This window comes from Canis lupus, chromosome 20 (assembly GCF_011100685.1).
Source record: "Canis lupus familiaris isolate Mischka breed German Shepherd chromosome 20, alternate assembly UU_Cfam_GSD_1.0, whole genome shotgun sequence".
NCBI lineage: Eukaryota > Metazoa > Chordata > Mammalia > Carnivora > Canidae > Canis > Canis lupus.
This window is the reverse complement of record NC_049241.1, coordinates 3,994,225-4,019,273: the sequence shown is the minus strand read 5'-3', so window position 1 is coordinate 4,019,273 and position 25,049 is coordinate 3,994,225. Positions and strand designations below refer to the sequence as shown.

The window sequence follows — 25,049 nt, the reverse complement described above, 5'->3', positions numbered from 1 at the left end:
ACACACACACACACACACACTGTATAATGATGGAACCAAGGTAAGATAACCCCAGTGAAAAGTCCCATTCAGAAGAGAGAAGAATGGAAGACACCAGAAGCAAATGGTCCACTGCCTAGTGTAAGGCAGAGATTGCCAGGGATCTCCCCAACTTGACACTGGCTATGCTTTCTTAGAGAACTCCTCATCCATCTTTCTCCGTGTGCTCTGGCTCCACGCTGTAGGGGCTAAGATAGTGTCCTGTTGGCCACTGTAGAGTTTCCAGGACCCTGCTTCCTGTTCTTGGAGAGCTGGGGGCACAAAGGATATATTAAACTTAAGTCAACAACTCTTTTTTTCATCTGGGATCATTGTTTCTTTGACAATGCAATTCCCTCCAATCCTAAATTTCTGATCTACTTCTTCTAGTCAATTCTAAGGGCCAACAATCATGCCCAGAGCTCTTTCCTTAATTGTTGAGCCACATTTATTGTTCTCCCTCTTCTTGTCTCTCTGCCTCTTCCTCCTCACTTAATCATGACAGCCTTGCGGCTATTGTAATGGAGTGGCGATGTCACATCCTTCACCTGGGCTTCACAGCAGCCTGAGGCTTTTCTCAATCTTAATCTCCTACTGTTTCAGATCCAGACGTGGTTGGCTTTTCCAACCCTGAATATAAATCTCTCTCTGTTCCTATTGTTTCTACTTCAAACCAGCTGCTACTCCCCTAAACTCATCTCTTTCCTGTGATACCTTGCAAATGCAGCCAGAAGGGGCCAAGACACACGAATCTATTACTTCTTTGCAACCACTTTCCCTAGAGCTATAGGCTCAGCCCCTGTGTGCTCTGCCTCCCAAACTAGCCCAGCCAGTAGTCCTCCAAAGGATTTTGCCATTTTATAACATGGGCCACCAGATTTTAAAGACTCTTATTATCAGTTTCCACACAGTCACTCAACAGCTAAGCCAATGTTGCATATTTAGGTTCTTATGCTAACACTGCACTTCAAATGACCATTTTCTGTATTAGTAAGGGAAGACTGGTTGCTGTAACAAATAGCCCTAAAGTCTCCATGGCTCATCACTGTACGGTCACTCTTGCCATGGTTCAAGGGGGTTTGGCCAAGGAGCTGGGCTCCACAGTCACTTGGGGACCCAGCATCTGTGTGGCCTCAAGGCTGCCCTGGTATCATCCAGCCAGTGAGTGGAGGCAAACCATGTGAAGGAGGAGGACAGACCTGGCATCCATCACTTCTGCCCACAGTCTGGTGGCTGACTGCAAATTAGCCTAGGAGATGTGTCTGTCAGTGTGCCCTAAGAAGAATAGGAGCATGCTGGATTTCAGATTTAGAGTCACCTCCATCCATGCTCCCTCTGCCTGGATGCCTATATTCTCCTTGGAACACACGTATACATCCTTTAAGGTTCTGATCCATGCCACTTTTGTGACACTTCCCTCCCCCAGGCAGATATGGCAAGTCCCTGTGCCATGCCCACCCTGTAGTCTATATAGGCCTCTTCCTGACATTTCTCACTAAAGGTGCCAATTGTTCCCAGAATTATTTCCCAGAGCTTCCATCATCTCCATATGCCCAGCAAGGTATAGCATAGAGCCTGGCATAGATGCTCTATCAAAAAAATGAATGTCAGCAGGGACTCTGGCTCCCTGAAGCAGATGGTTCCATAGGCTATCCTTGCCAGCTTAGAAGGTGTATTGAACACCCCTTATCCTCTATCTGCAGAGTCGGGCCCCAGTTGCCCACAGCAGTGAGCAATGATGCCCCCATGGCCTGGCTTTCCCCCTTCTCTGCTTCATGCACCCCAGTCTTCTATTCCTAGTCCCTGAGATTACACCCCAAAATAAATCACCAGGTCCTAAATCCTTGCCTCAGGCTCTGTTTTTGGGGAGAACCCAGACTAAGAGGTCAAATGACTTTCCCTGCACTGGAAGACCCATCAGCCCCTAGAAAACTGGTCAGCACAAGGAGGACCCCATACTTGAGTCATGTGCTGCTAATGGAAGGGAGGGTCATTCCCCAGGCACCCCGAACCCAGTCCAATCCAGCTGGCACCAGCCTAGTTAGCTCCAAATGTCTTTCTTCCTAAGCTAATCTCCCTGCTTTGGGGATCGAGGCATGTGTCCATCACGTGGTAGCAGACCATGTAGAGTCAGGCTTTCACCCAGCATCCCTCTTGCTTCATCATCCCCATTTCCATATGACAATCTCCACTGTTTGGGGTGAGTTGTGTTCCTCCAAAATCCATATGTTGATGTTCTAACGCCCGGTACCTCAGAATGTGACTGTCTTTGGAGATAGTTTCAAAAGAAGTAGTGAAGTTGAAATGAGGTCATACGGGCAGGTCCTAATCCAACCTGATGGGGTATTTATCAGGAGAGGAGATAGGACCTAGACACGGACAGAGAGGAGACCAGGTGAAGACACCAGGAAAAGATGATTGCCTCCGCGCCAAGGAGAGAGGCCTCACGGGAAAGCAACCCTGCTGACACCTTGATCTCAGACTTCCGGCCTCCAGCACCGTCAGACAATGCTGTGGAAGTGGCCCGGCCTGGGGCACTTTGCTGTGGCAGCCCTGGCCCCCACCTCCACAGCTTTGTCCCCATGCTGGAATGCCCTGTGCGCGCCTCCTGAGCTCCCTGGACTCTACCTTTCTCCTGGCATTCACATGCCACCACCTCCAGTTGGACCTCTTACCTGGCGTGGAGCAAGTGACTTCCCTGCTCGTACCTGACAGCCACGTAACCACACTGGAGAACGGGAGATGCGGAGATGCGGATATAAGCGCCTAGTGACTCGAATACAGGCAGAGTGCTTTCAGAAACAAAGACTGCTTCAACGGCTCTGCTCAGAGAACTTTCTGGCTGACTCTGAACATGCCTCTTCCTTCTCTGGGCTCCCCCCACCCCGCCCACTTCAACGCAGCCCTGTGTCTGGGCCTCGCACCCACCTGCTGCCTCTGCCCTGGGAAAGCCTGACCAGGACACACACCCAGCCGGGGGGCCCCAGCCTGCCTTTCTCCGGGCTCAGATGCCACACCCTCTCCGTCAACACACAGCACAATTTTGACGCCCTTTGAATCTGTCAAGTCGGGTCCTGGAGACAACACATTCACTGTGTCAGCCCCTGTTTGGGGAGAACCCAGAAAAATGACTGAATATGCAAATGGAATGCAAATGACCTGCTTCAAAGCAGAAAGTGTTCCCTTTGGCATCCTTTCAGGGCCTGCTTTAGTGAGTTGATAAAAATGCCCGTGAGGGGCACAGCAACGGTTGGCATGGAAACAGGGCTTCTAGGGTGCTTGAGGAGCCGTCCAACCAGCCCTGGAATCAACTATGTCAAACATCCCCTCCCTGCAGTCTTGTTCACACTCGAAGTTGGCACTCCAGCTGGAGAGAGCATTATCTTGGCCACTGGAGATAAGCTTCGGATTGTGAGCTCCCAGTAGGGATTCAAGAGATTTGCCCCTGAATAGATTTCTGCTCCCCCCAAAATGAACTTTCAAGTCACACAGCCCCGGTTTGAATCTTGGCTCGCAAATGCCCACCTGTGAGACTCTGGACAGGCTGCCAGACGCCCTGGAGACTTCATTTCCTCATCTGTGAAATGGCTGCGTGCAGGGGATGCTGCCTGGAGGATTCAGAGCCGGAGGGGTATGCGCCCCCCCTCCGCCACGCCCAGCACTGGTCGGAAGCTGCCAAGGCCAGGGCCCTGGCCTGGGGGGTCAGTTCTGTGCCCTCAGAGCCAGGCCTGGCACATAGTAAATGCTCAGCAAACACTGCCCTCCTTCCTTCCTTCCTCCACCATCTGTACATCTCATGGGCTATTTTTATTCGTGTTCCGGGTGAAATAAAACAAGTTAAAGCAGAACATGAAATTCGAGGAGGATTCCACCTTAAGGGGAAAAAAGAAAACCCCACCTTTGCAATAACAAACAGTTGGAGCTGGTGCATCACTTGGGTGAAATTGTTACCCCTCAAGACAAGTCTAAACTTTTCAGCATTATGAAAACTCTGAGGATTGCTTTGCTACCGAAAATTTATGGCCCCCAAATCATTCCTAAAAGACAGTGCACATTCCCAACCGAGTGTTTCCCTCTGGTACAATAGGCTCCTCTCTCCAGGCGGCTGCAGGCAGGGCGCACGTCCTGCACTTCTGCCTGAAGTGTCTGCTCTGTGGGGCCCAGGTGAGGCCCAGCACATAGTACGCACTCAACAAACATCCTGTCTTTGCACATTTCTGCCTGGTGGCAGCGCCACAAGACTGCTCCGGAGGGTCCCCTTCTCCTGCAACCCCCCACCATCCCCCCAAATAGAATCACAGTTCAAGGCACACACTCACCCAGTAGAGGTAAGGCAGGTGCCCCTACAGCCCTCCTCCACAAAACACGTTCTCCCTTGAAGATGAGAGACTAGAACAGACCTACACTGAAACAAAACTTCCAAACTTCCCTAGATGGTTCCACCGTGAGGTTTACGAATGAGGAAACCTAGGCTCTAAGAAGCACGTGGAGAATTTTGCCAGGGTCACACAGGGGTGGAGCTGAGCTCTGACTCCTGGTCACTTTGAATCACTGACACCTGGCTCTCTTCTCTCTAGCAGATCTTGGGAAGCGCTTGACATCTGGGTAGAGCAGATTGGCAGGTGGGGATTTGACTTAAAAGGCCTGATAGTATCTTTGAGAAGAATATCATTATCAACCTCCAAAATTTGGGGCATTAGGGAAAGTGCCCACTCTTGCATCACAATTGACATCAAAGAAAGACAGGTGTCCCCTTGCTCAAGAACATCCATGGCTCCCCACTGCTGTAGTTTGGTCTGGGTGCCTCAGGCCATGTCCTTGCCCGCCCCCCACCAGCCCCCCATCACAGCCAAAGGCCCTCCCTGAAGAGCTATGGTCCAGCCAGGCACCTCTGTCTCATTCACATATTTCCCTCCTCTTTCCTCTCATCTTTAGAGACTCCTGTCCAGACGGTCCTCAACTTCTTGACCTCCCAGCAGGCTCTGTTAGGGCCTGGCCCTCCCTCTTTTGGGACCCTAACTTCCCGGGGACTTGCCAAGCACCCGTGGGGTGCCAGGTGCTTCTGCACACGAATGCCTCACATCCTCACCGTCAGCCCATTTTGAGGCTTTGAGGGCCTGACCCGAGAAGTTCAGTAACTGTCCCAAGCTCACACAGCTGGAAGGTGGAAGGCCAAGGGCTCAACCCTAGGTCCCTCTGGCTTCACAGCTTCAGCTCCAGCTGCTCCTAAGGGCCTGCTGCCTCCCTGACATTGCTTCCGGTGTTCCAGCTCATCGAAAGTACAAAGTGCACTTTGAGGGTGAAGCCCTGGGCTCTCCGATTGTCCCCACCAAGCTCAGAGGCACCAGCTGTGATGTCCCCTAGGCACAGATGAAATGCTGAGAAGGTCTGTGTGGGGCTTTCATAAGCTCTGAGCCTCAGAGACATTAAGCGACTTGCCCAAGGTCACACAGCAGGTTTGGAAGGCGGCAGGAATTCCACAGCAGATCAGTTCAGGCAAGGTAAGTGTCTCAAACTCAGGTGCTTCAGGGGCCAAGCCGAGCCCAGCAACAAGGGCACACGCAGGAAGGCAGCGTGGGGGCTGGAGAACATGTGTCCTCCCAGGCTCAAGCTGGCGGTGGTCGGTTAGCAGCTGGGGACGCTGGTACCATACAAGTTTCTGATCCTCTACAAGAAGGTGGAAATCAAGATTTTTATGGGATACATAGTTTGGAACACTGACCGACCCCTTCCCTGAATGTTTCAGGTGACTCAGGACACAACAAGGAAAAGGCCTCCCGGGTTTGCCCCGAGCGTGAAGCCACTGCCATGGGGCTTGGAATTCTTTTCACCTAAAAGTGCCAGAGCACTAGTGCACAGCCCTTTTTACAGATATGGAAACTGAGGCCCAGGACACAGGTTGTCATGGCAGAGCCTGGGCCAGCCAGTCCCTCAACAAAAGAAGTGAAAAACTCAACAAATAAATGCTGTGGGACTCAAACCGCAGATGCACAAGCCTTGGGGCAGGCCTGGAGGGAGGCCTGTGTGCTTAGGTGGCAGACCTAATGTCTCTGGGCCTCAGTTTATCCACCTGCAAAGTGGAGGGCTTCTCACAGGGCTGAGAAGCTGCAACAGAGCCCGGCCGGCACAGCCCTGGGCTTTAAAACAAGTGCAGGGCCCTGTCTTTCGCCCTCCTGCCGGGGCCCAGGGGCCAGGCCTACATGGTACAGACCCGGAGGCCGCGGCTTGGCAAGCTCTGGTGAGTGGCTGGCGGACCCAGGACCGGGAGCCCCGGGGATGGCCCCCCCCCCCCCCCAGCTCAGCAGCGGGCTGTCACTGCCCCGCTTCACTCACTGCTCCCTTTGAAGTTCAAAGAATGGGCCTCGCCCCTTGGAAGCTGGCAGTAAATCAGGCAAGAGAAAGGAAACTGTCCACCTGGGCTGAGTTATGGTGGCCACGGCGAGACAGCCCTCACCCTCTGGGACCGGGGGCCCCAGCCTTACCTGCCTTGCTGGGCCCCCTCCTGCCCCTTACCTGCCCAAGCAGCCCCTTCGTCGCCCCCAAGCCCATCACCCAGCCTAGCTCCTCTGTTCCCGACCCCCGCCGCCAGCAGTCAGAGCCTGAGAGAGAGACTGAGGTCCCTCTACACCTTCTCCATTGAGGAGTGGTTTATCCCGTGCTTGCACACTTCCTGTGATGGGGAACTCACTCCAGGCCCAGCCAGCTTCAACCTAGGCAAGGCTCTCCCTCCCACAGGACTTAGGCTTGGCTTCCCAGTGGCTATCCCACCTTCACTCCTACCTTCATTCCAGGTCACAGGCCTCCTCCTCCCCAACCCCAAGATGGCCCTACAGAGATGGGGAGGCAACACGGCCTCCTCGGTGGCTCTCATTTTGTCAGAGCTAGGTGGGGGTGGGGGTGGGGGTGGGGGTGTCATAAGGGATCTCCAGGTTTATAGGTATGAACTCAGGGACAAGGGTGCGTGAGGGTGGCTTGTACTTAGGGCTGTGGACTTGGTGGGCAGATGAGTGGGTCTGGGACAGAGGACAGTGCAGCGTGTGTGGTCCCAGGGCAGCCATTAGTACGTGAGACCATGGGCGTGGGAGAGTGCCCAGCAGTGCGTGTGCATGATGTGAACACGGGTCAGAGGGCGGGTGCGTGGGTGGGACTGGGAGTAGGTTCAGTACAGGTGTGTCAAGGGGATGAAGCCCAGCTGTGGGAGGTCGTGGGCTTCCGGGGTGTGTGAGAGTGTCTGTGGCAGTGTGGGGTCATGAGTGTGTGCGAAAGTGTGTGTGTGTGTGTGTGCAGTGGAGAGAGGTCGGGGGCATCTGAGGGGCTGGTGGCCTGCAGCCCCTGGGGGACAGCCCAGGCAGGGTGACATCACTGGGCAGGAATAGCGCTTGAGCTCATCTGCTGGATGTGGATCCGAGAAGGTCGCTCAGGAGAAGCCAAGTGTGGGCTGCGGGGAGGACACGGTCTCTTTGGAGCGTGCATCTGCCCACAGACCACCAGGGCCTGCGGGGAGGGGAGGGAAGGGGCCTGACTCCTGACACCCCAGGGGTGCTGGGCTGTTGGGTCAGGGAGCAGCACAGAGGGTGGTGGTCACGGCCCAGACTGAGGGCAGCGGCGTGATCTGGAGCAGGCCACGGCACCTGTGGCCACCTTGGAAGTGGGGGACTCACACCTCCTCCGGGCTGCCGTGAGGGCTGGCACCTTGCAGCTGCCGTGTGGCTCCGCAGGCACTCTGTCCCCGAAGGCCTGAACAGAGCCAGCCAGTGCAGGGCACAGTGGGTGTGAGGCCTTCTCTCTCTTTGGGACCCTCGCCGGCGCAGCAGCGGGTCAGTCAGGGGCCTGGCTGACACCTGGAAGCCACACTGACCTGCCCCTGTCTCTGGCCCCAAACGCAGCCACCAGCAAACCCCCTTGGTTCTTTCTCTCCTCCACCTCTCTGTATCCATCCCTGACTCTCAGTCACCATGGCAACCCCCTGGGTTCAAGCCACCATTATCTCCTGACTGGACCAGCACAGCGGCCTCCTTCCTGGCCTCCTGCCCTGGTCTACCTCCCTGACACACTCCAATAAGCACCTGTGTGTGCCTGTACCCTCCGGGCCTTCTACAAGTCACACTCATCCCTTCCCAAGCCAGGTCCCCTATGGTCTTCTGGTCCACCCCCAGCCAGCCCCAAGCCAGGGTGCAGAGTAGAAGACTATGCTATTTGGCCCCAGGCTGCATGGGCCCAGCCCCTGGACTCAGGGAGGAGTCAGCATCCCAGAGGCACAGAGCCAACAGAAGGGACAGTGCTTGCTGAAGGCCCACCCAACCCCCATCCTCCCTCCCCGCCACGTGGGTTCAAGGTGGATGTGCTGGGTCTGGGGCTCTGACCACCTGTCCCAGCGAGAGTGAGAGAGTGCCCAAGGACAGGGGTGTTGGAGTTCAGGAGAGAGGCTGGGTGGCAGGTAGAGCCAAGGGTCTCCAGGGTACGGGGTATCCTAGAAATAGCTCCTTGATGTGGCTACACAAATTGGTGAGTCCCTCTCACTATATGGCTCTGGAGAGAGTGAAAACTGTGTGTGTATGTGTGTGTGTGTGTTTGTAAGAGGCTGAAAGTTACTGTTATGTGTGGATATAAAGTAACTGGCTGCAGTCGTGCACACAGTAGGTATTCAGTAAGGAGAACGTCACTCAAAACAAGAGGCACACAGTGTCTGAGCTCAAAGGCCAGCGGGGGTCCCTTAGGCCAGGAGTGCAGAACTTAGATGACCACAGAGGGCCCAGGAGCCACAATAAATGAAGGGGACTAGGCCCAGAGGTGGCAGGGGGGTAGGGGGACTGTGGACAGCTGGAGAACCCAAGCCCCAGATGCAGGGGCCTGCCTGCCCAGTGCCAGAAACCTATGACCCTGTAGGAGTATGGGCCCAAGGTGTCAGATCTTTCCATTGTCAAGAGAGGCCAGAAAAGAAGTCCAGAGCAGTATTTGACATTTCCCAGTTTTTTAAATGTGGTCAATGGGCTCACATCCCTAGCCTCCCATTTAGTGCAAGGCACTCTTTCTACTGAAAACAATTAGAGACTCCAGAAAACACAGTGGCCCAGCTGTGCACAGCACTAGGGCAGAAATCCAGGGAGCTCTTCACCTGCCCGCATAGCCCAGGCCCCAGGGAGCACAGGTGTGCCCTGGTTGGTGAGGGTGGTGATACTGTTGGCACTAAGCTCAATGCCCTCCTCCCTGCCCTAACGGGTGGGGCACCCATCCCCACAGCTGCTGTGAGGGCACCTGCTAATAGCTCACAGCCATGCCTTTACTGGAGAAGTGCCCTCAGCATCTGGAAATAAATGTCAGGAAGGTTTATGCTCCATCCCAAATGCACCCCCCAGGGGTAGTCATTGACCAATGATTGACCATTACAAGGTCCAGTCTCCTTATTTCAAGGAGGGCCACTCTGTAATGCCCTTTACTCTCCAGTGAGCCCTGTGGGATTCAAGCTGAGACCAGATTTCTCCTAAAACCAGACACCTTTGCTTGGTTTCTTCCTCTGTTTGATCCTGCTTCCTTCCCTCCCTTCCAGATTTCCCTGGAAGTTCCCTCTGTAAATCACAGGCACTGAATCCCTGCCCCAGGCTCTGGGTCCTTCCACTAGGAAGCAGCCTAAGCAGTGAGGGTAGGAGCAGGAAGGCTAGGTGGAGACAAGGCAAAAGGACTCAAAGGATAACAGGGGTCTGAGCACATCTGAAGGCAAGAGGAGGGAGACCGGGGTGTGCAGAGAAGGGAGCTTCTGGGAAAAGGGCTCCCCAATGGAGTTATACCCTTCCCTCCCCATGGTAAATGTCAGAAGGCATCAAATGACATTCAATGTCAACCTGGAGAAAAATCGGGGAGCAGTCATCATCACCATCTCTCCTGAAGAAAGTGCAGAGCCAGCCAGTCAACAAAACTAATCATATGCCCACTGTATGCCAGGCCCTCCTCCTGGTGTGGGGCGCTTGAAGGGACACACATGGACTGGAGAAGGCCCAGCTCCTTCAGCACCACCTGCCTGCCTTGTTTCCCTTCCTTCTCTCCTTCCTTCTGTCTGTCCATTCTTTCCAGATCACTCTCAGCCTCCATATCCTTCCAGATCCTGTGTACAGTAGATTTAACAGAACTACTAGATGTTCTTGGGCCTCTAAGAGAGGAATAGAAGGCAAAGAGCTCTGGAGGAGCCCGGAGAGGGAGGTACTGAATCAGACTGCAAGTCTGAGAAGGCTTTGGGGACAGGACCTCAGAGCTGTGTCCTGAGGGAGGAGGGCCCCCGGAGGAGGGAGATCTGGGTGTGGGTGAGGGGCTGGCAGCATCCAGGCTCTCTCCTAATGTCCCCACATGTCTTTTAGAACCTCTCCTTTCCCACTCCTGGGACCCTCTCGGCAGAAAGGGGTTTCCATCTCCAACCACGAGAGTCTAAGGCACCGGCTCCCCTTTTCTCTGCACTAAGGTAACCCCAGATGGGGCACAGATCTGAGCTGGGCTAATCAGATGCTCCAGCCCAGGATTCAAGGTCTTGAGAGGCATCCACGGGCTGAGGAAGGGTACAGGAAGGAGTAGCTGGGAGGCAAGTGACCAGGCAGGTGAGAACATGGTCTCTCATGAGTCTCCAGAGAACCCTCCAGATTGCCCCTCCTTCTTTTTAACAAACATAATGCAAGATTTGGTGCTTGTCAAGCCCACTCATTTTTTTGTCCTTCACTCTGTAGACATATATCTGTGGACTGTTAACAGTATTGTCTTGACCATTTTTTAATTTTATACATGTGTATCAACTATAAGTATCTTTTTTGTACCTTGTCTCTCTGGCTCAACATTGTTTTTTGAGACTTCTCCAAGTTAACATTTGTAGTTCAAGTTCATTCATTTCCACAGCTGTATGATCATTCCAAAAGGTGAAGACCTCACAACTGCCCAGTTGAGCCACAGACTTGAGAGCAATAGCACAAGCACATGCTTTAAGTGACTGAGTTTTGGGTGGTTTTGTTATGCAGCAATAGCTAGCTGACACAGGTGTAGGTGTCTTCAGGATTTCACTAGTACAGATGGCACAGCAGAAACTCATCTTGTGTGTCTCTTGGTGCCATGACTATAAGCAATTATGAGAACTTCCCTCAGAGGTGGCATGACTGTGGATCACAGTTTACACGTCACCAGCTTGCCTGGATGTCCTGGCTCACCTTCCAGACTAAGTCTTCCTGACTCCAATGGCTCTATGAATTCCCACGGTCTCTTCAGTAAATTCCCTTTTACTCAAGTCACACAGAGTTGAGCCTGGCCTACATGAGAACCATCCCGCTGACCATAGACTTGTAAGCAGTAATAAATGGGTGTGGTTTTGAGTCACTCTGGGGCTGGTTTGTTAAATGGCAACCACTGACACAGACAGCGGTCTCAACGTAGCCACCAGCTGAAAGCATCCATCTAGCTCTTCAGATACTAGTCCTTAAAGATGACAGAGGGAACATGGAATAACAAAAGAACGGCACCTGGGCAGGTTAGTTAGATCATTCTCATGCAAAAAATGTGGCTGTCAGAGCCCTTCAAAATAACATCACTAAATGGGGGCTCAGGATAACTGGCATGTGGGCCCAGCCCCCTCTACTGGGTTATCATGAGACGTAGGGCAGGTCCCTTTCCATTTCTGAGTCTCAGTATTCCTGTCCATAAAATAGAGTACCAACCCCTAATTCACAGGCATGCTGTGAACAGTAAGTGAAATAATGCGATCCGGCAACAGTTGGATGTCAGCAACACTGTCCCTGGGATTGAGGGACAGACATCTTTTCATCTGTGGTTTGTGAGTAATGACTACTCCAGATCTGTAGAGCAAATGACAGAATGGGCGTCAGATCTGCATCAGGAAGGATGCTTTTGGTGGCAAGTGACAGAAAACTGAATTTTAACTAGTCTAAACTAAAAGGGTGATTTATTAGAATTACTAACTCACATAACAGAATCCCAAGGGTAGATGACTTGAGGCATGTTTGATCAAGGCTCCAGCTTTGTTTCTCTGTGATTCTTCTTCTCTACAGTCCTTTGGATGTCGGTTTTGCCCTCAGGGTGATCTGTCCCCATGCCCTGGTTGGCTTAGGCACTCATGGATCCATCACTATGATAAAAGGGTTGGGATTGTGCCAACTGGCTGGACCAATCTGTGTCCATGCGAGAGCTAAAGTGGAGACAGTCACCTCCAAAATCTCATGACCACTGCTTAGTGAAGAAGAGGGAAGAATGAATGTCAGGGTTGCTATAACAAGGACCCTGGCAAGTGCGAAGTCCTATGACAGACACATTGCATAAGAGATGCTACCTCAATGGTCACTAGCATGTCCCTGTCTGGGCCTTAGTTTCCCTCATAGTAATGTAAGGGACTACCTGGATGGTGTCTATAGTCCTCCACTGCCTCCCACCAACTCACAGAGCCCAGGCTTTGATGGACTAGTCTGAGTCTCAGGCAGGAGGCTAGAGCCCACCACCTGCCATTCATGGGGTGGAGTGGACTCCACAGGCAAATGCTTCTGAGCAGAACAAATTGCTAGAGCATTGTTTCTCTGTCACCAGGTGAATGATTTCCAGGAGCTTATTGGGGCGGGTGAATGATTTCCTTGGCCTGCCAAGCCCTCTCCAAGACTGTAATTGGGTTTCTAGTGACAAATTCTTGACTGGAGCCCCCCAGCAAGGGCCAGGTTGTAGCAAACTCCAGTTCAAACATTTTTGAGGTCGTCTATCTGCTGCTCCGCCACCTGCTGTCTGCAGCAGAAGAGCCGGAAGTGCCAAACCTGCACCTAGCACTCCATCCCCTCCTATCACACAGTTGCTAGCCCCATGTAGCCGTTTAAATTGAAATCAGTCCTCAGTCACACTAGCCACACTTCCAGCACTCAGTGGCCGTATGGCTAGTAGGTGCCGTTGGACAGTGCCAACATAGAAGCTTTCCATCACTGTAGAAAGTTCTATTGGCCAGCCCACCTCCAGTAGAAATTCAGGGGCGGACCTCAGGCCAGTTCTTTCTCCCCTCTGACTCTCAGTGTCTACATGTTCTTTCCAGCACTAAGCCTCAGCTTCCTCCTCTGTCAAATAAGGGTGATAAGGTTAGACTTAGAGGGATAAGAGCTGGGGAATGCTGAGCCGAGGACCAGTAGTTACTGGAATGTAGTCTGGAGCTCAGGCTCTTGCTGCTCCAGGTGCATGATGAAGTAAATGTGACAGGGAAGGGGTCATTTGAGCAGACATCGCCCAGTAGATTTGGTAGGCTGTTCACAAAGTAATGATCCATTCTTTCTGCTTATTTATGGGACCCTCAACTTTCACTAGGGCTAAAATGCATAGTGTGGGAGAATGAAGGATGATTGGTCCAGCTCATCTGCCACCCTCATGATCATTTGCCTGTGAATGGTCAAGGGATGACCATGTGATGTCAGGGGAAGTCTGCTGGAGGCTTCTGGAAAAATGTCTCCTGTCTGATAATAGACATGCCCATGAGAAGTTCACTTTCGGGTGTGACTCCATGGTACCCGGTGCTTTGGCAGCCACTCTGGAACCATGAAACACAATATTATAGAAAAGTGACCACGCTCAGGGGGTCACATGGGAGGGCTGGGTCCCCAATGTGTATGTTGAGCTCCTGGACCCACACTACCTCCTCTCACCTCCAGACTTCAAGTAAGGCAAAAATAAATGTCCTCGATGGATGGACTTCTTGCAGCCAAAGGCATCCTGCACAATTCTCGTGCAGGGGTGAGTGAGCTTGGCAAGACATACAGGTCCATTCCCAGCAGAGACAACAGTATGTGCGAGGATGCAGAGGTGTGACGGGGTGCCCCATCGTCCAGAGTGGGAGAACTGGCTGTGGGTGAGGGCTGTAGCTGCCTCTGGAGCTGGGCAAGTCCACGTGGTTGCAAGTCGGTGGGGCAAGGGGACAGTGGAGACTTTTAAGGACCAGCTCCTGAGTTACAGGGTGAGCTGTGGGAGGGGATAAAGGGAGCCTTGGGGAGGAGGCCAGGCAGGAGGTAGGGGGGATGATGGGGGGGAGGTGAGAGGCTTGGGGTCGGGCAGTGAGCAGGTGTTAGTGGCTGAAGGAATGAGGTAAGGTGCAGAGGAGGAGCAGAGGAGGAGCTGAGGATGTCTCAGCGGGGAGAGAACTGAGGACAGGGCCCTGGAGACAAGGACACCTAAGAGAGGGAGGAAGCTGACAGAGAGGTCTGAGAAAAGACCAGAGAGAAATGCAGAAAGGGTTTCCAGCAGGAGGAGGAGGGGTGGGCACAGGCAGGCTCCCTCGTGCCACAGCAGGACAACTCTGAGCTGGGCCATACTCCTTCCTCCACTCCACACCCTCCCATGGCTCCCATCTCCCCAAGGTAAGAAAGAGCCGACATCGTCACAGCCACCTTGGATGCCCTAAGACCCCCACTCCCCACCCCACCTCCCCAACCTCATCCTCCACCACTCTCTCCTCACCGTTTCAGCCACACTGGCCTCCTTGCTGTTCAGGGAACAAGCCAAGCATGTTTCCATCTCCGGGACTCAGCGCTTGCCGAGAACCCACTTCCTCTGGATCTTTGCAAGGCTCATCCCGTCACCTCCTTTGGGAAGTCCTCCCTGGCTACTTATCTAATACAGCCCCCTCCCACAGTGCTCTCCCCACCCCCTTACCCCGAGGCATCCCTCTCCAGGGCCCATAAGTGTGGTACTTGGTGTGCAGACATAGTTGACCTTTGACCGACACGGCGATTATGGGCGCCGACCCCCCATGCAGTCAAAAATCCGTGTATAACTTCTGACTGCCCCAGAAACGTAACTACTAAGAGGCAGCTGTTGGCCAGAAGCCTTATTGATGATATAAACAGTCAATTAACACATTTTCTGTTTGTTGTGTGTATCATATGCTGTATCTTCACAATAAAGTCAGCTAGAGAAAATAGAAGAAAATGGTACTAAAAAAATAGAGAAGAGAAAAGACATTTATAGAACTGTCCTGTATTTATCGAAAAGAATCTGTATAGGGGCACATGGGTGGCTCAGTGGTTGAGCCGCCTGCCTTTGGTCCAGGGTGTGATTCCCCCCTGGGTCCCTGGATCGAGTCCCACGTCGGGTTCTCTGCAGGGAGCCTGCTTCTCCCTCTGCCTGTATCTCTGCCTCTCTCTGTCTTTCTGTGTCTCTCATGAATAAATAAATAAAATCTTAAAAAAAAATAAAAGAAAGAAAGAAAACAATCCATGTAGAAGTGGATTCTCCCAGTAGGGAGGTGGAAAGGGAGCAGGTGTGCTGGTCCAAGTGTTGCCGGCGTGGTGCAGTCGCAGGTGAGAATCCGGAGGAGGAAGAGGAGGAGACTGCAAGGATAGGCCCAGGAGCAATGGCGTCCAAAGAGAAACAAGTGGTGAAAAATGTCAACATGGAAAATGCCCAGCAGGAAAACGAAGAACAGGGTCCTGTGCAGAATGAAGAGGAATCACGCAATTCGAGAGGGAGTGAAGGCCAGAAGAATGGAAGAAATGTTAAGCTGGGGCGAATGAGAGGACTTGTCCCTAATTTTCGATGGGCCATACCTAACAAGCATATTGATCACAATGAAATGGGAGATGATGTGGAAAAGTTCGTAGGGCAAATGATGGAGATCCAGAGAAAGACTAAGGAGCAGCAAATGAGGCATCATAAGCGCTTTCAAACTCTTGAACCTGATAATCATTATGACTTTTGCCTTATACCTTGAATCTTAAGGTTTTCCCTGAGGTTAATAATGTGGCCTCTGCTCCACAAACTTGTAGTTTTGTGATTTACTTTTTCTGTAAACCTTTTGGTGTTTCCACTTACCAGTTTGTAATTAAATATTGTTTTGTCTCTGTAAAACTTTCTGTCCAGCAGGGAAATTTCACCCCTTCTTAGGAAAAACTATTCTTTTCATAATGTGAAATTAATAAAGCAGTTGAAAAAGCAAAAAACAAAAAAACAAAAACAAAAACAAAAATCATGGTGTTGTTCAGGGCTTGACTGTACTATCAACGCTTTCATATTGATCAGCTCGAATCTGTACCTGTTCTGTTCGCAGCCATATATATCCTCAGTGCTCAGAAGAAGGCCTGGCCTGTAGGAACAGTGGAGGAAAATTTGTAGAGCCTATGAATGCATGAGGATTCAGCGCAATAAAGACTCCAAATAGTCCTGAGTTTGACACTGAATCCAGAAAGTGGAAGGGGAGGAAGGGGAGGCAGCAGGTAGAGACAAATCATTTAGGAAGTTTGGCTGTGAAGGAAGAAAAGAAACAGGACTGGGGGAGTGTGAAGAAGGTAGTGCGGGGGCCTTTCTTTTCCAGATAGAGGTAGGTGACACAGGATTAAATGAGATGGAAGGAGCCAGTAAAGTTCAAGATATAGATGAGGAGAGGACACTGGTAGAGCCTGGCCAGAGGATGTGGGAAGGAGAGGGCCCCAGAGCCTCGGAGGGCTGTGCCAGCAGGAGGAGGAACTGGGGTGGGTACAGGAGGTCTGTTTTGTTACCGTCCCTCTGACAGTGGTCCCTGTAATGGGGAGTAAGCAGGAGAGTTCATAAAAACACGTGGCATTTATTAGGCACCTACTGGTGCCCAGGCCCTGGGGAAGCTCTGCCATGGGGCTACAACTAAATACCGGGAGAAACTGAGTCTCTCTTTGCAACAATCATGCTTTAGGGATAATGAGAATCTTGTCAATGTTGGTATTTCCTCCTCTACTTGGCTACTAGGAAGCTCAAAGCCAGACTTGAAGGGCAGTTTTTAAAACCGGGTAGAGAATTCTGAAGCCTGTCTAGCTGCCTTCTTACTTCCTTCCCTGGCTTGCTCACTAGTTCAATTTTTACCTCGTCTTGCCTGGAAGTTTTCACTCGTCACATGTGTCTGTGGGGCTGCAGTTCATAGAAAATCTAACTAATGGTGGATTAAAAACATGACAGTGGTTTGTTTTCCTCTCTCATAACTAGAAGCCAGGAAGTCCATGGCTCAGGTTTAGGCCCACACTCCACTCTATCCTCAGGACCTGGACTCCATCTCACTCTACTCCACAATGGAGTAGTGCGCTCCTTGTCCTCATGCTTACAAAGTGGCTGCAGAGTTCCAGCACCAAATCCAAATCCAAAGAAAAGAAAAGAACTGCCAGAGGATAAACAGTAAAATACGTTTCCTAAAAACCCCTCCTGGCAAGTTCTGCTTAGGACTCATGGGCTAGGACCATTTCCCATGCCCTTCGTACCTCAAGGGAAGCTAGGAAATGTAGCTCTTTTCCCCAGGCATTGTGCAGCTCTGAACAAAACCGGAGTTCTATTACTGAGAAAAAGGGGTGATGGATATTGGTTAGGTAGATGGCAGTATCTGCCATGGTTAGCATATATTTTTCTCTTTCATCCTTTATAGAATAAAGAAACATATGAATGTTGCAGTGGAGCATAAAAGCCCTACTGTTTCTCCAGGGAGCCACAAATGCTGTGTCTACCTCATCTGTGGTTTTGTCTTCAGTTCCTTGAAAGAGAACCAGGTGACCAAGACATCTCTCACATGGTGGTATCATCATTCCCATTTTGTAGGAGAGGAAACAGCGCTTCTTCAGACCTCAACAAACATCAAACCACACAGTCATCGGGCTTATTACTCTGCAGAGGAGGAGATGCGGTCCAGAGATGTTAAGTGACTTGCCCAAGATCCTACAGCAACGTCACGGCAAAGCCTACAGGCTGGGTCTTTGGAGATACAGTTCAGCTTGAACCCGGTCTGGACAGAGCTCAGCCCTAAAGGTTGTCGAAGGTAATGTCACTGCATTCCCCAGAGATACTGAAGTTCCATTAGGTACAGTTGGGTTAGACGTGGGTCCCGGCAAACTGGGACCCTGTGAGTCATGCAGCTGCTGGAGCACCAGGGGCATGAAGAACATAATTAATAACTTTCAACCAAATTCAGGGTGAAACTGGTAAACAATGAACTTGAGTGGTGGGAAAAAAATTGTTTTCAGCTAGAAGTCCATTTCCTTGGGTCAAAAGCGTTTTCGGCAGGATGGTTTTCCAGTAGACCATGAAGACCTGAACATGCCCAAAATATGTAATCCCTTAATAAGTGCCGGAGAAACCCTATGTTGGCGCCCTGACAAGCTGCCACCCGAATCACAATACGGTTTCAGCCCCCAGAGAGGAATCAAAGTCCCCATTATTAAAATGCGTTATTTATGGCTTACAGAAAGCCTTCCAGACCCCTGACAGCTCAGGAATGAGCTCAGAAATTAACTCTTTGATATTATCAGGGTCAATCCATCTCTCTGGATTCTTTACCTATGTTCTTCTTCTTCTTCTCCCCCCCCCCCTTTCTTTTTCCTGAAAGGCACGTACTGAAGAGGAATTTCATTCAAGGCACAAAGGAATGACGAAGCTGGTTGGGGAACTGCCTGAGCCCCTTCGCTGATCAAACCTCTGATTCATCTGTCCTTTCTGTAAAGACAGAAATGACTTCTAACTTAACTGAAGGTGGCTGTGAGGACGGGAGAACACAGTGGGTGGCCTGGGATGCAGAGTATGTAGCTGGAGAGCTCTCAGCCACCCCCTTGTCCCACGGAGGCTCGGACAGGGCACCAGGCCTGGCTGCTGTCACCCAGCAAGATCACCCTCCAGCAGGTCCTTGGCAAAGTCCCGACTCTGCTTGTGGCCTCAGTTTCCCTCTCTGTAAAATGGCTGTGGACGTGAGCCCAGTGTTTTTCAAACTTTTTTTTTTTTTTTTAGTGGTTGAATCTGTATTTATTTTTCAAGCTAAACCATTCAACGAATCCCCAAAACATATTTTAAAAATGAAAAATGCTGTTGTTTTCCTCCTGGAAAACATAGATACCAAAGGACCCCAGGAAGTCTGTGGTTCCATGAAAGATTGTTTGAAATTCAGGCATGAGCTGAGCATTGAGACATTTCCAGTGTGGAATCCCGGGCTCTACAAATGAGAGAAGCTATTCTTTCCAAATGGAATTCTGACTGTGTTGGCCCCCTCCCCTCACTCCGGCTCCATCCACTGCACACAGGGCTCCCCAGTACAGAGATGGGCTCTTGCTGGCTGAAGGGACCCCACTGGCAGGAGAAAGAACTGACCCTGCCTTGCCTGATGCTGAGGGCTCTGAGCCGCCTGGCAGCTCTCCCCAGGGGCCATTCTAACCAGGGTATAGCATGGGAAGCTGTGAGAAGCAGAATGCTGGCTGGTGGCCAGAGGGCCTTAAGCTAGATCCTATGTCTGTTACAAGCTTGCTAGGTGACTATGGGTAAATCATTTCCCTCTCTAAGGTCTCAGTTTTCCCTACAGGTGCAATGCCAGAGAATATATTGGTCAGGATTATTTTAGGTGTAAAGGACAGCCAACTCAAACTGGCTTCCAAAACTGGAAAAATGGGAACGCATGTGCACTGTTGGTGGGAGTGTAAATTGGTGCAGTCCCTATGGAAAACAGTTTGGAGATTACTGAAAAAATTAAAACTACAACTAGCATAGGATCCATCCAACCCACCTCTGGGGACGTATTCAAAGGAAATGAAGACAAGATATTGAGGAGATACCTGCACTCCCATGTTCACAGCAGCATTATTCACAGTAGCCAAGATAGGGAAACAATCTAAGTGTCCATCAACGGATGACTGGATAAAGATGTGGTGCCTATACACAATGGAATACTACTCAGCCATAAAAAAGAAGGAAAACCTGCCGTTTGCAACAACATGGTTGGATCGTGAGGGCATGATGCTAAGTGAGATAAGCCAGACAGAGAAGGACAAATACTTCATGGTATTGCTTGTACGTAGAATCTTAAAAAAAAAAAAAAAGTCAAACTCCTAGAAACAGAGAGTAGAAAAGTGGTTGCCAGGGATTAGGAGTGTGGGAAATAGGGAGAGGTTAGTAAGAGCGTACAAGGTGAATAAGATCTGAGGAGCTAATGTACAACATGGTGATATCGGTGATAACACCGTATCCTATGAGCGAAATTCGCTAAGAGCATAGAATTTATATGTTCTTACCGCTCACAGTAAAGAAATACGTGGGGTGTGAATATGTTAATTAGCTAGATGGGAGGAACCCTTTCACAATGTCTAGACATATCCAATCAACACATCACACACATTGCAAATGTGTCAATTATACCTCAATAATGCTGGAAAGAATAAATAATTAAAAGTGCTTAAAAATTAAATTAAAAATGCCTGGAGCTCCCAGATCACAGCCATATGGCTCCAAGCTTCTGGAAAGCAAGAAGGCATCCCCCCGGATGGCACCAAGAAGAATCTCAAGACTCAGGCTAGTTGGCCTGTCTTAGGTCATGTGACCCCCTGACACATACGCAAACCCTCGCCCTGTCACTGTGATGGGAGCATACTCTCTATTGATTGGCCATGCCTGGCACATATGCTCCTGTGTGAAGCCCAGAGTGATAATCTACTCCCCTTCCAATCCCTATTATCCCCAAAAGATAATAAATCTCCCCTAAGAAGGCCAACCAAGCACTGGGAAGGCTGAATCCACAGAGGACCATTAGAGAGAACAAGGGTGTCTAGCTCAAACCAGAGCTCATGCAGCACCCAATACCTGGTGCAGAGGAAAGTTCACGTTGCTTTTGTTGAAGGAAGTGGGTAATCCAGAACCCCACTCACACACTTTTTTCTTTACTCTGTGGATCCCAGCTTGAATGTTGGAGGACCCATGCAGTTCCTTAGAAGAAACGTTCTGAGGGCCTCTGGAGGCTAAAAATCGTGGTCTGTACTGCCAAAGACAGCCTGAGATCAGGGACACTGTGCCAAGCTGCCCCTTCCTGTTGACAGACCCTGAGGTCATCTTGCCTAACCTTCCTTCTGACATCTAAATCCCTCTTCAAAAAGCAGTCTCTCCACCCTCCTTCACACTTCCCTGGTCAGGACACTCACTCACCTGGCACTTACCCCAGTAGGGGCTATTGTCTGTTTAGCCTTTACCCCAGCCTATGAGCTTTGCGAGGGCAGAAATTGTGTCTATTTCATTGTCGTGGTCCCAGCCTAGTGCAAAAAGGCTTAGTAAATCTTGAATAGATAGATAGGTGGGTAAATGAATTGATGGATGGGTGAATGGATAGATGGGCAGACAGACGGATGGATGGATGAGTGGGGGGTTGGCTGGATAGGTGAGTATGTAGGTAGATGGATGGATGGATGGATGGATGGATGGATGGATGGATATGTGGATGGATGGATAGATGAATAGGCTGCTGGATGCATGGATGGACAGATGGATGGATGGATGAATGAGTGGGTAATGAGTAAGTGGATGGTGGGTGGATGGGTGAATGGATGAGCAGGTGGTTGGGTAAGTGGATGGATGGGTGGGTGTGGGGTGGATCAGTCAGTGGTTGGGTGAGTGTGTGGGTGGTTGGATGGATGAGGGTGTGCATGGGTAGCTCGATGGATCAGTGGGTAGATGGATGGATACATGGATGGATGGATGGATGGATGGATGGATGGATGGATGGATAGATGGATGGATGGATAGATGGTTAGAATACATATAATCCCAAAATAACCCATTTCTTTCCCAGAAACTAGGATTTATTCCAACAGAGCTACCAGCTTCTTGCAGCGATGCACACATATATATGTAAAGGGTCCTGTCCCCTACCCTCTGACCCACGGACTTGCCTAAACCCCCACCCTTGTCACTTCAGGATAGCCCTGCAGGCACTAGGGGAGATAGTGACTGGGATCCCTGGCCCAGCTTCTCTAATTGCTCCCCATGAAGTGAATTCTCTACTGTCAGGCTGCCCCCTCAAGACACACCTCCACCTATACCTGTCTTTTTCTCAAGGATCTCAGCTGTAGCACTTAGGGGATGCTAATGGATGCAAGCAGCAATCAGTTTCCTCCTTTTAGGCTCTATGCCTTAAGTAATATGACCTGGGTCACGTTTTCTTGTCTGTACCATAGGGACTGAGCTCCTGGACACCATGGACAGTGCCAAGCCGTATCTTCTGATCCTGGCCATGCATAGCTTGCTTTTTGGACCCAAGTCCTGGGATTCACATTTGCAGGTGTCCTACAGTGTGACAAGGTCGTTCTGATTCCTGAGTCCATTTGTGGCCACCTCCACCTTGACCCAGGCTCCATTCTGTGAGCAGCCAAGGGTAGGACATGGTGGCATTTCCTCTGGAGAAGCTGTAGCAGAGGAGGAGCGGGTGAGAGGGAGGACATGGGGTAGAGAGAGGAGAGCAGTGGAATGTCCTCAAAATGAGTACCTGACCCAGAATGAGTTAGACTCCGACCCTTGGCTCTCCTCCAAGCATTTTCTTTTCCATCCTTTGCTTCGCCCCTTATCCTGTGCTCGGTCCTGCAGTCCCCTTCCTGTCAGAAGCTTCCCAAAGACTCAATCCTACTTTCCCCCCAAAAATCCCTGACAAATACATGAAACACAAGTGTGGTTTATTTTTTACTTAACATATGGGGAAACTGAGGCCTTTAGGGAAGATGCACCCTGCTCAAGGTCTCCCAGGGCATCAGAGTCCTAGTGGATGCCACCTCTTTTAACTTACAGCCACCACGTAACAGGCAGGGCTGTGCAGTGGGGAGACAGGGGGCCAAGGGTCCGGGTGGAATCCCAACTCCATCCTTCACGAGCCAGGCAACCTTAGGCAATGACCTCCCTGGGCCCAATTTGCCTGGTTGTAAAATGGGGATAGCGCAGGACTTAGCCCACACTACACCGGGGTTATGTGCGGTAAATGAGATAGTCTGCGTCAAGTGCACGCACAGTGCCCCAGGCACAGATATGGGCAAGGACTCTGTGCGTTTTCACCATCATGAGCTGGATGCAGTGCTGGGCACTTTACAAACATCGTTGCCTTTTTCTTCACAGGCTAGAAAGCACTGTTCTCGTTTTACAGCTGGGAGAACCGAGACTTGGAGAACGAAGCCAAGTCTGCTGCTCTGCTGCCCCTCAGAGTGCCCAGTGCATGTTCTGTTGAATAAGAGGCCAAGAGCATCTGCTCTTGGGTCTCTGCACACTTGCTTCCAAGTTCACAGTTCTTCTAATTCTCACTTCCAGGAACCAGCCTGGCCTTGAAGGAGACGACGGAGAGTGGCACAGTGAAGGCTCGTTTTTTCCGTCAAGAGAGACAGACTGACCTTCAGCCAGTGCCACTGCTACTTTCACTTGGTGCCACACTGTCCCCCTGAAAGAGCTGGACCTGAAGCAAGTGAACAGAGATACAGAAAAGACAAATTGCAAACACGATGGTTCTATGGTACAAACAGGATTATAAGGAGATGGGGCGGGCAGGCATATATGAGCTAAAATGGCCCGGGGAGACGTCTCAGGAAATAGAATGTGAGTTCTTGAGAAATAGATGGATCATGGCTATCTAAGGAAGAGATTCCAAGGGAGAGGAAACAGCAGGTGCAAAGACCCTGAGGCAGAGATGTTTGACACGCTGGAGGAACAGTGAAATGGCCAGCATGGCTAGAAAGTACTACGAGAGGCCCAGAGTGGGAGGAGATGCGGCTGATATCAAGGATCCCCAAGAAAGCAGTCGGCCTCTCTGGGTGGTATCACCTCTCCAGAAGCCTGGGAAATTGTGCTTGAAAAAGGAAGCAAACACAGCACAGATCACTTGCAAGCCTAGAACATTTTACACACAAATGAACACACAGCTGCTGGGAATATGAACCAATATCAAGAATCAAACGTTAAAGATGCACATGCTTTGGCCAGGCAGTTTCAGCCGCAAGAATGATAGGGCACATTAATTCCAGCCAGGAAAATCTAGACCACGTCTAATTGTCAGCGGAGGGCTGGGTTGTGTGTGTTGTTATGCCACGTCGAGGCCACGAGGTATGATGTAGTTGTGAAATGATGCTGTAGAGAAACGTTCCCCAACATGGAAAGATGTGCACTCTGTGCCATTAAAATGAAAAATGGTGTGGTCCCTTCTCTCTAAATATAAATCTGCATGCGCACCCACAGCGAAGGAGGCTCGAGATGCAAACAAGCATCCCTGTGGATCATCTAGATGCTGAGGGGCCAGCTTTGCGGGAAGAAATTGCAGGCAAGTTCTCTTGTCCTCCTGTTGTTTATCTGGGTTTATCTGGGTTTCTTCCCCCTAATGTTACTTCACAACCCCTGAATTAAATTGGAAACTTTATTTTTTTTAAGATTTTATTTATTTATTCATGAGCAACAGAGAGAGAGAGGCAGAGACACAGGCAGAGGGAGAAGCAGGCTCCATGCAGGGAGCCCGATGTGGGACTCGATCCCAGGACCTGGGATCACACCCTGGGCTGACAGCAGATGCTCAACCGCTGAGCCACCCAGGGATCCCTGAAATGGAAACTTTCAAGAGGCTCAGGGACCTGTGATCCTGCAGCTAAGGTGGCTTCCAGGGCCGGTGGGTGCTGGGCTGTAACTCTGGGGGATTTGAAAGATACGGTGGTCACCACTGCCATCCGCAGCCCTGCGGTGATGCACTGAGCCGAGGACTCCAACAGGCTGCACTCCAGGGCCCGGGGCTGAGCCGAGGGGAGGGCAGGGCAGGGCAGGGCAGGGCAGGGCCAGCCAGGCAGCCAGGACATCAGCTGCCAGTCTCCACAGGGCCGGACCGTCGGGTGCTCACCGCACACAGCCTTCTCACATGTCACCAGCGGCCCGCTCTGGGAGATACTGCTGTCCCCATTTTACAGATGGAGCAACTGAGGCTCAGAGAGGGGGCCGACCCACTCAAGGTCTTATAGCTAAGCAGTACTAAAGGCAGGACCCAAACTCAGGCCAGGAGGACTCCAGGGATGTGTTACTGCCAGGAGTCCACCTGCACACTCAGCATTTCACCAGGCCCTGCACAGGGCGGCTCAGCACATGCCCACACCACAGCCTCGTGATGGGCAACTAGGCACAGCGAGGGTAAGCAGCTCACCTAAGGCTGCACAGCCTGCAGGTGGCAGAGCCTGGGGCTCCAGCCCCCACTACACACTCCAGCTTCCCCAAGATGTAATTCCAGAGAGAGCTAGAAAGAAAGCCACCTCCTGTCCTGAAGGACT

At 51.1% G+C, this 25,049-nt stretch overlaps 1 protein-coding gene across 1 annotated transcript; it reads left to right on the top strand.

The window, feature by feature from the left end:
• Positions 1-15,373: 15,373 nt before the first annotated feature.
• LOC100688441 (protein BEX4-like) lies at positions 15,374-15,856 on the top strand. Its single transcript, XM_038565265.1, has one exon. The coding sequence runs from the start codon at positions 15,374-15,376 to the stop codon at positions 15,728-15,730; it is 357 nt and encodes a 118-aa protein (XP_038421193.1). The 3' UTR covers positions 15,731-15,856.
• The last annotated feature ends 9,193 nt before the right edge of the window (positions 15,857-25,049 follow it).

What these genes read in the sequence shown, in the direction of transcription:
- LOC100688441 (XM_038565265.1), top strand. Translation starts at nt 15,374, where the DNA reads ATGGCGTCCAAAGAGAAACAAGTGGTGAAAAATGTCAACATGGAAAAT.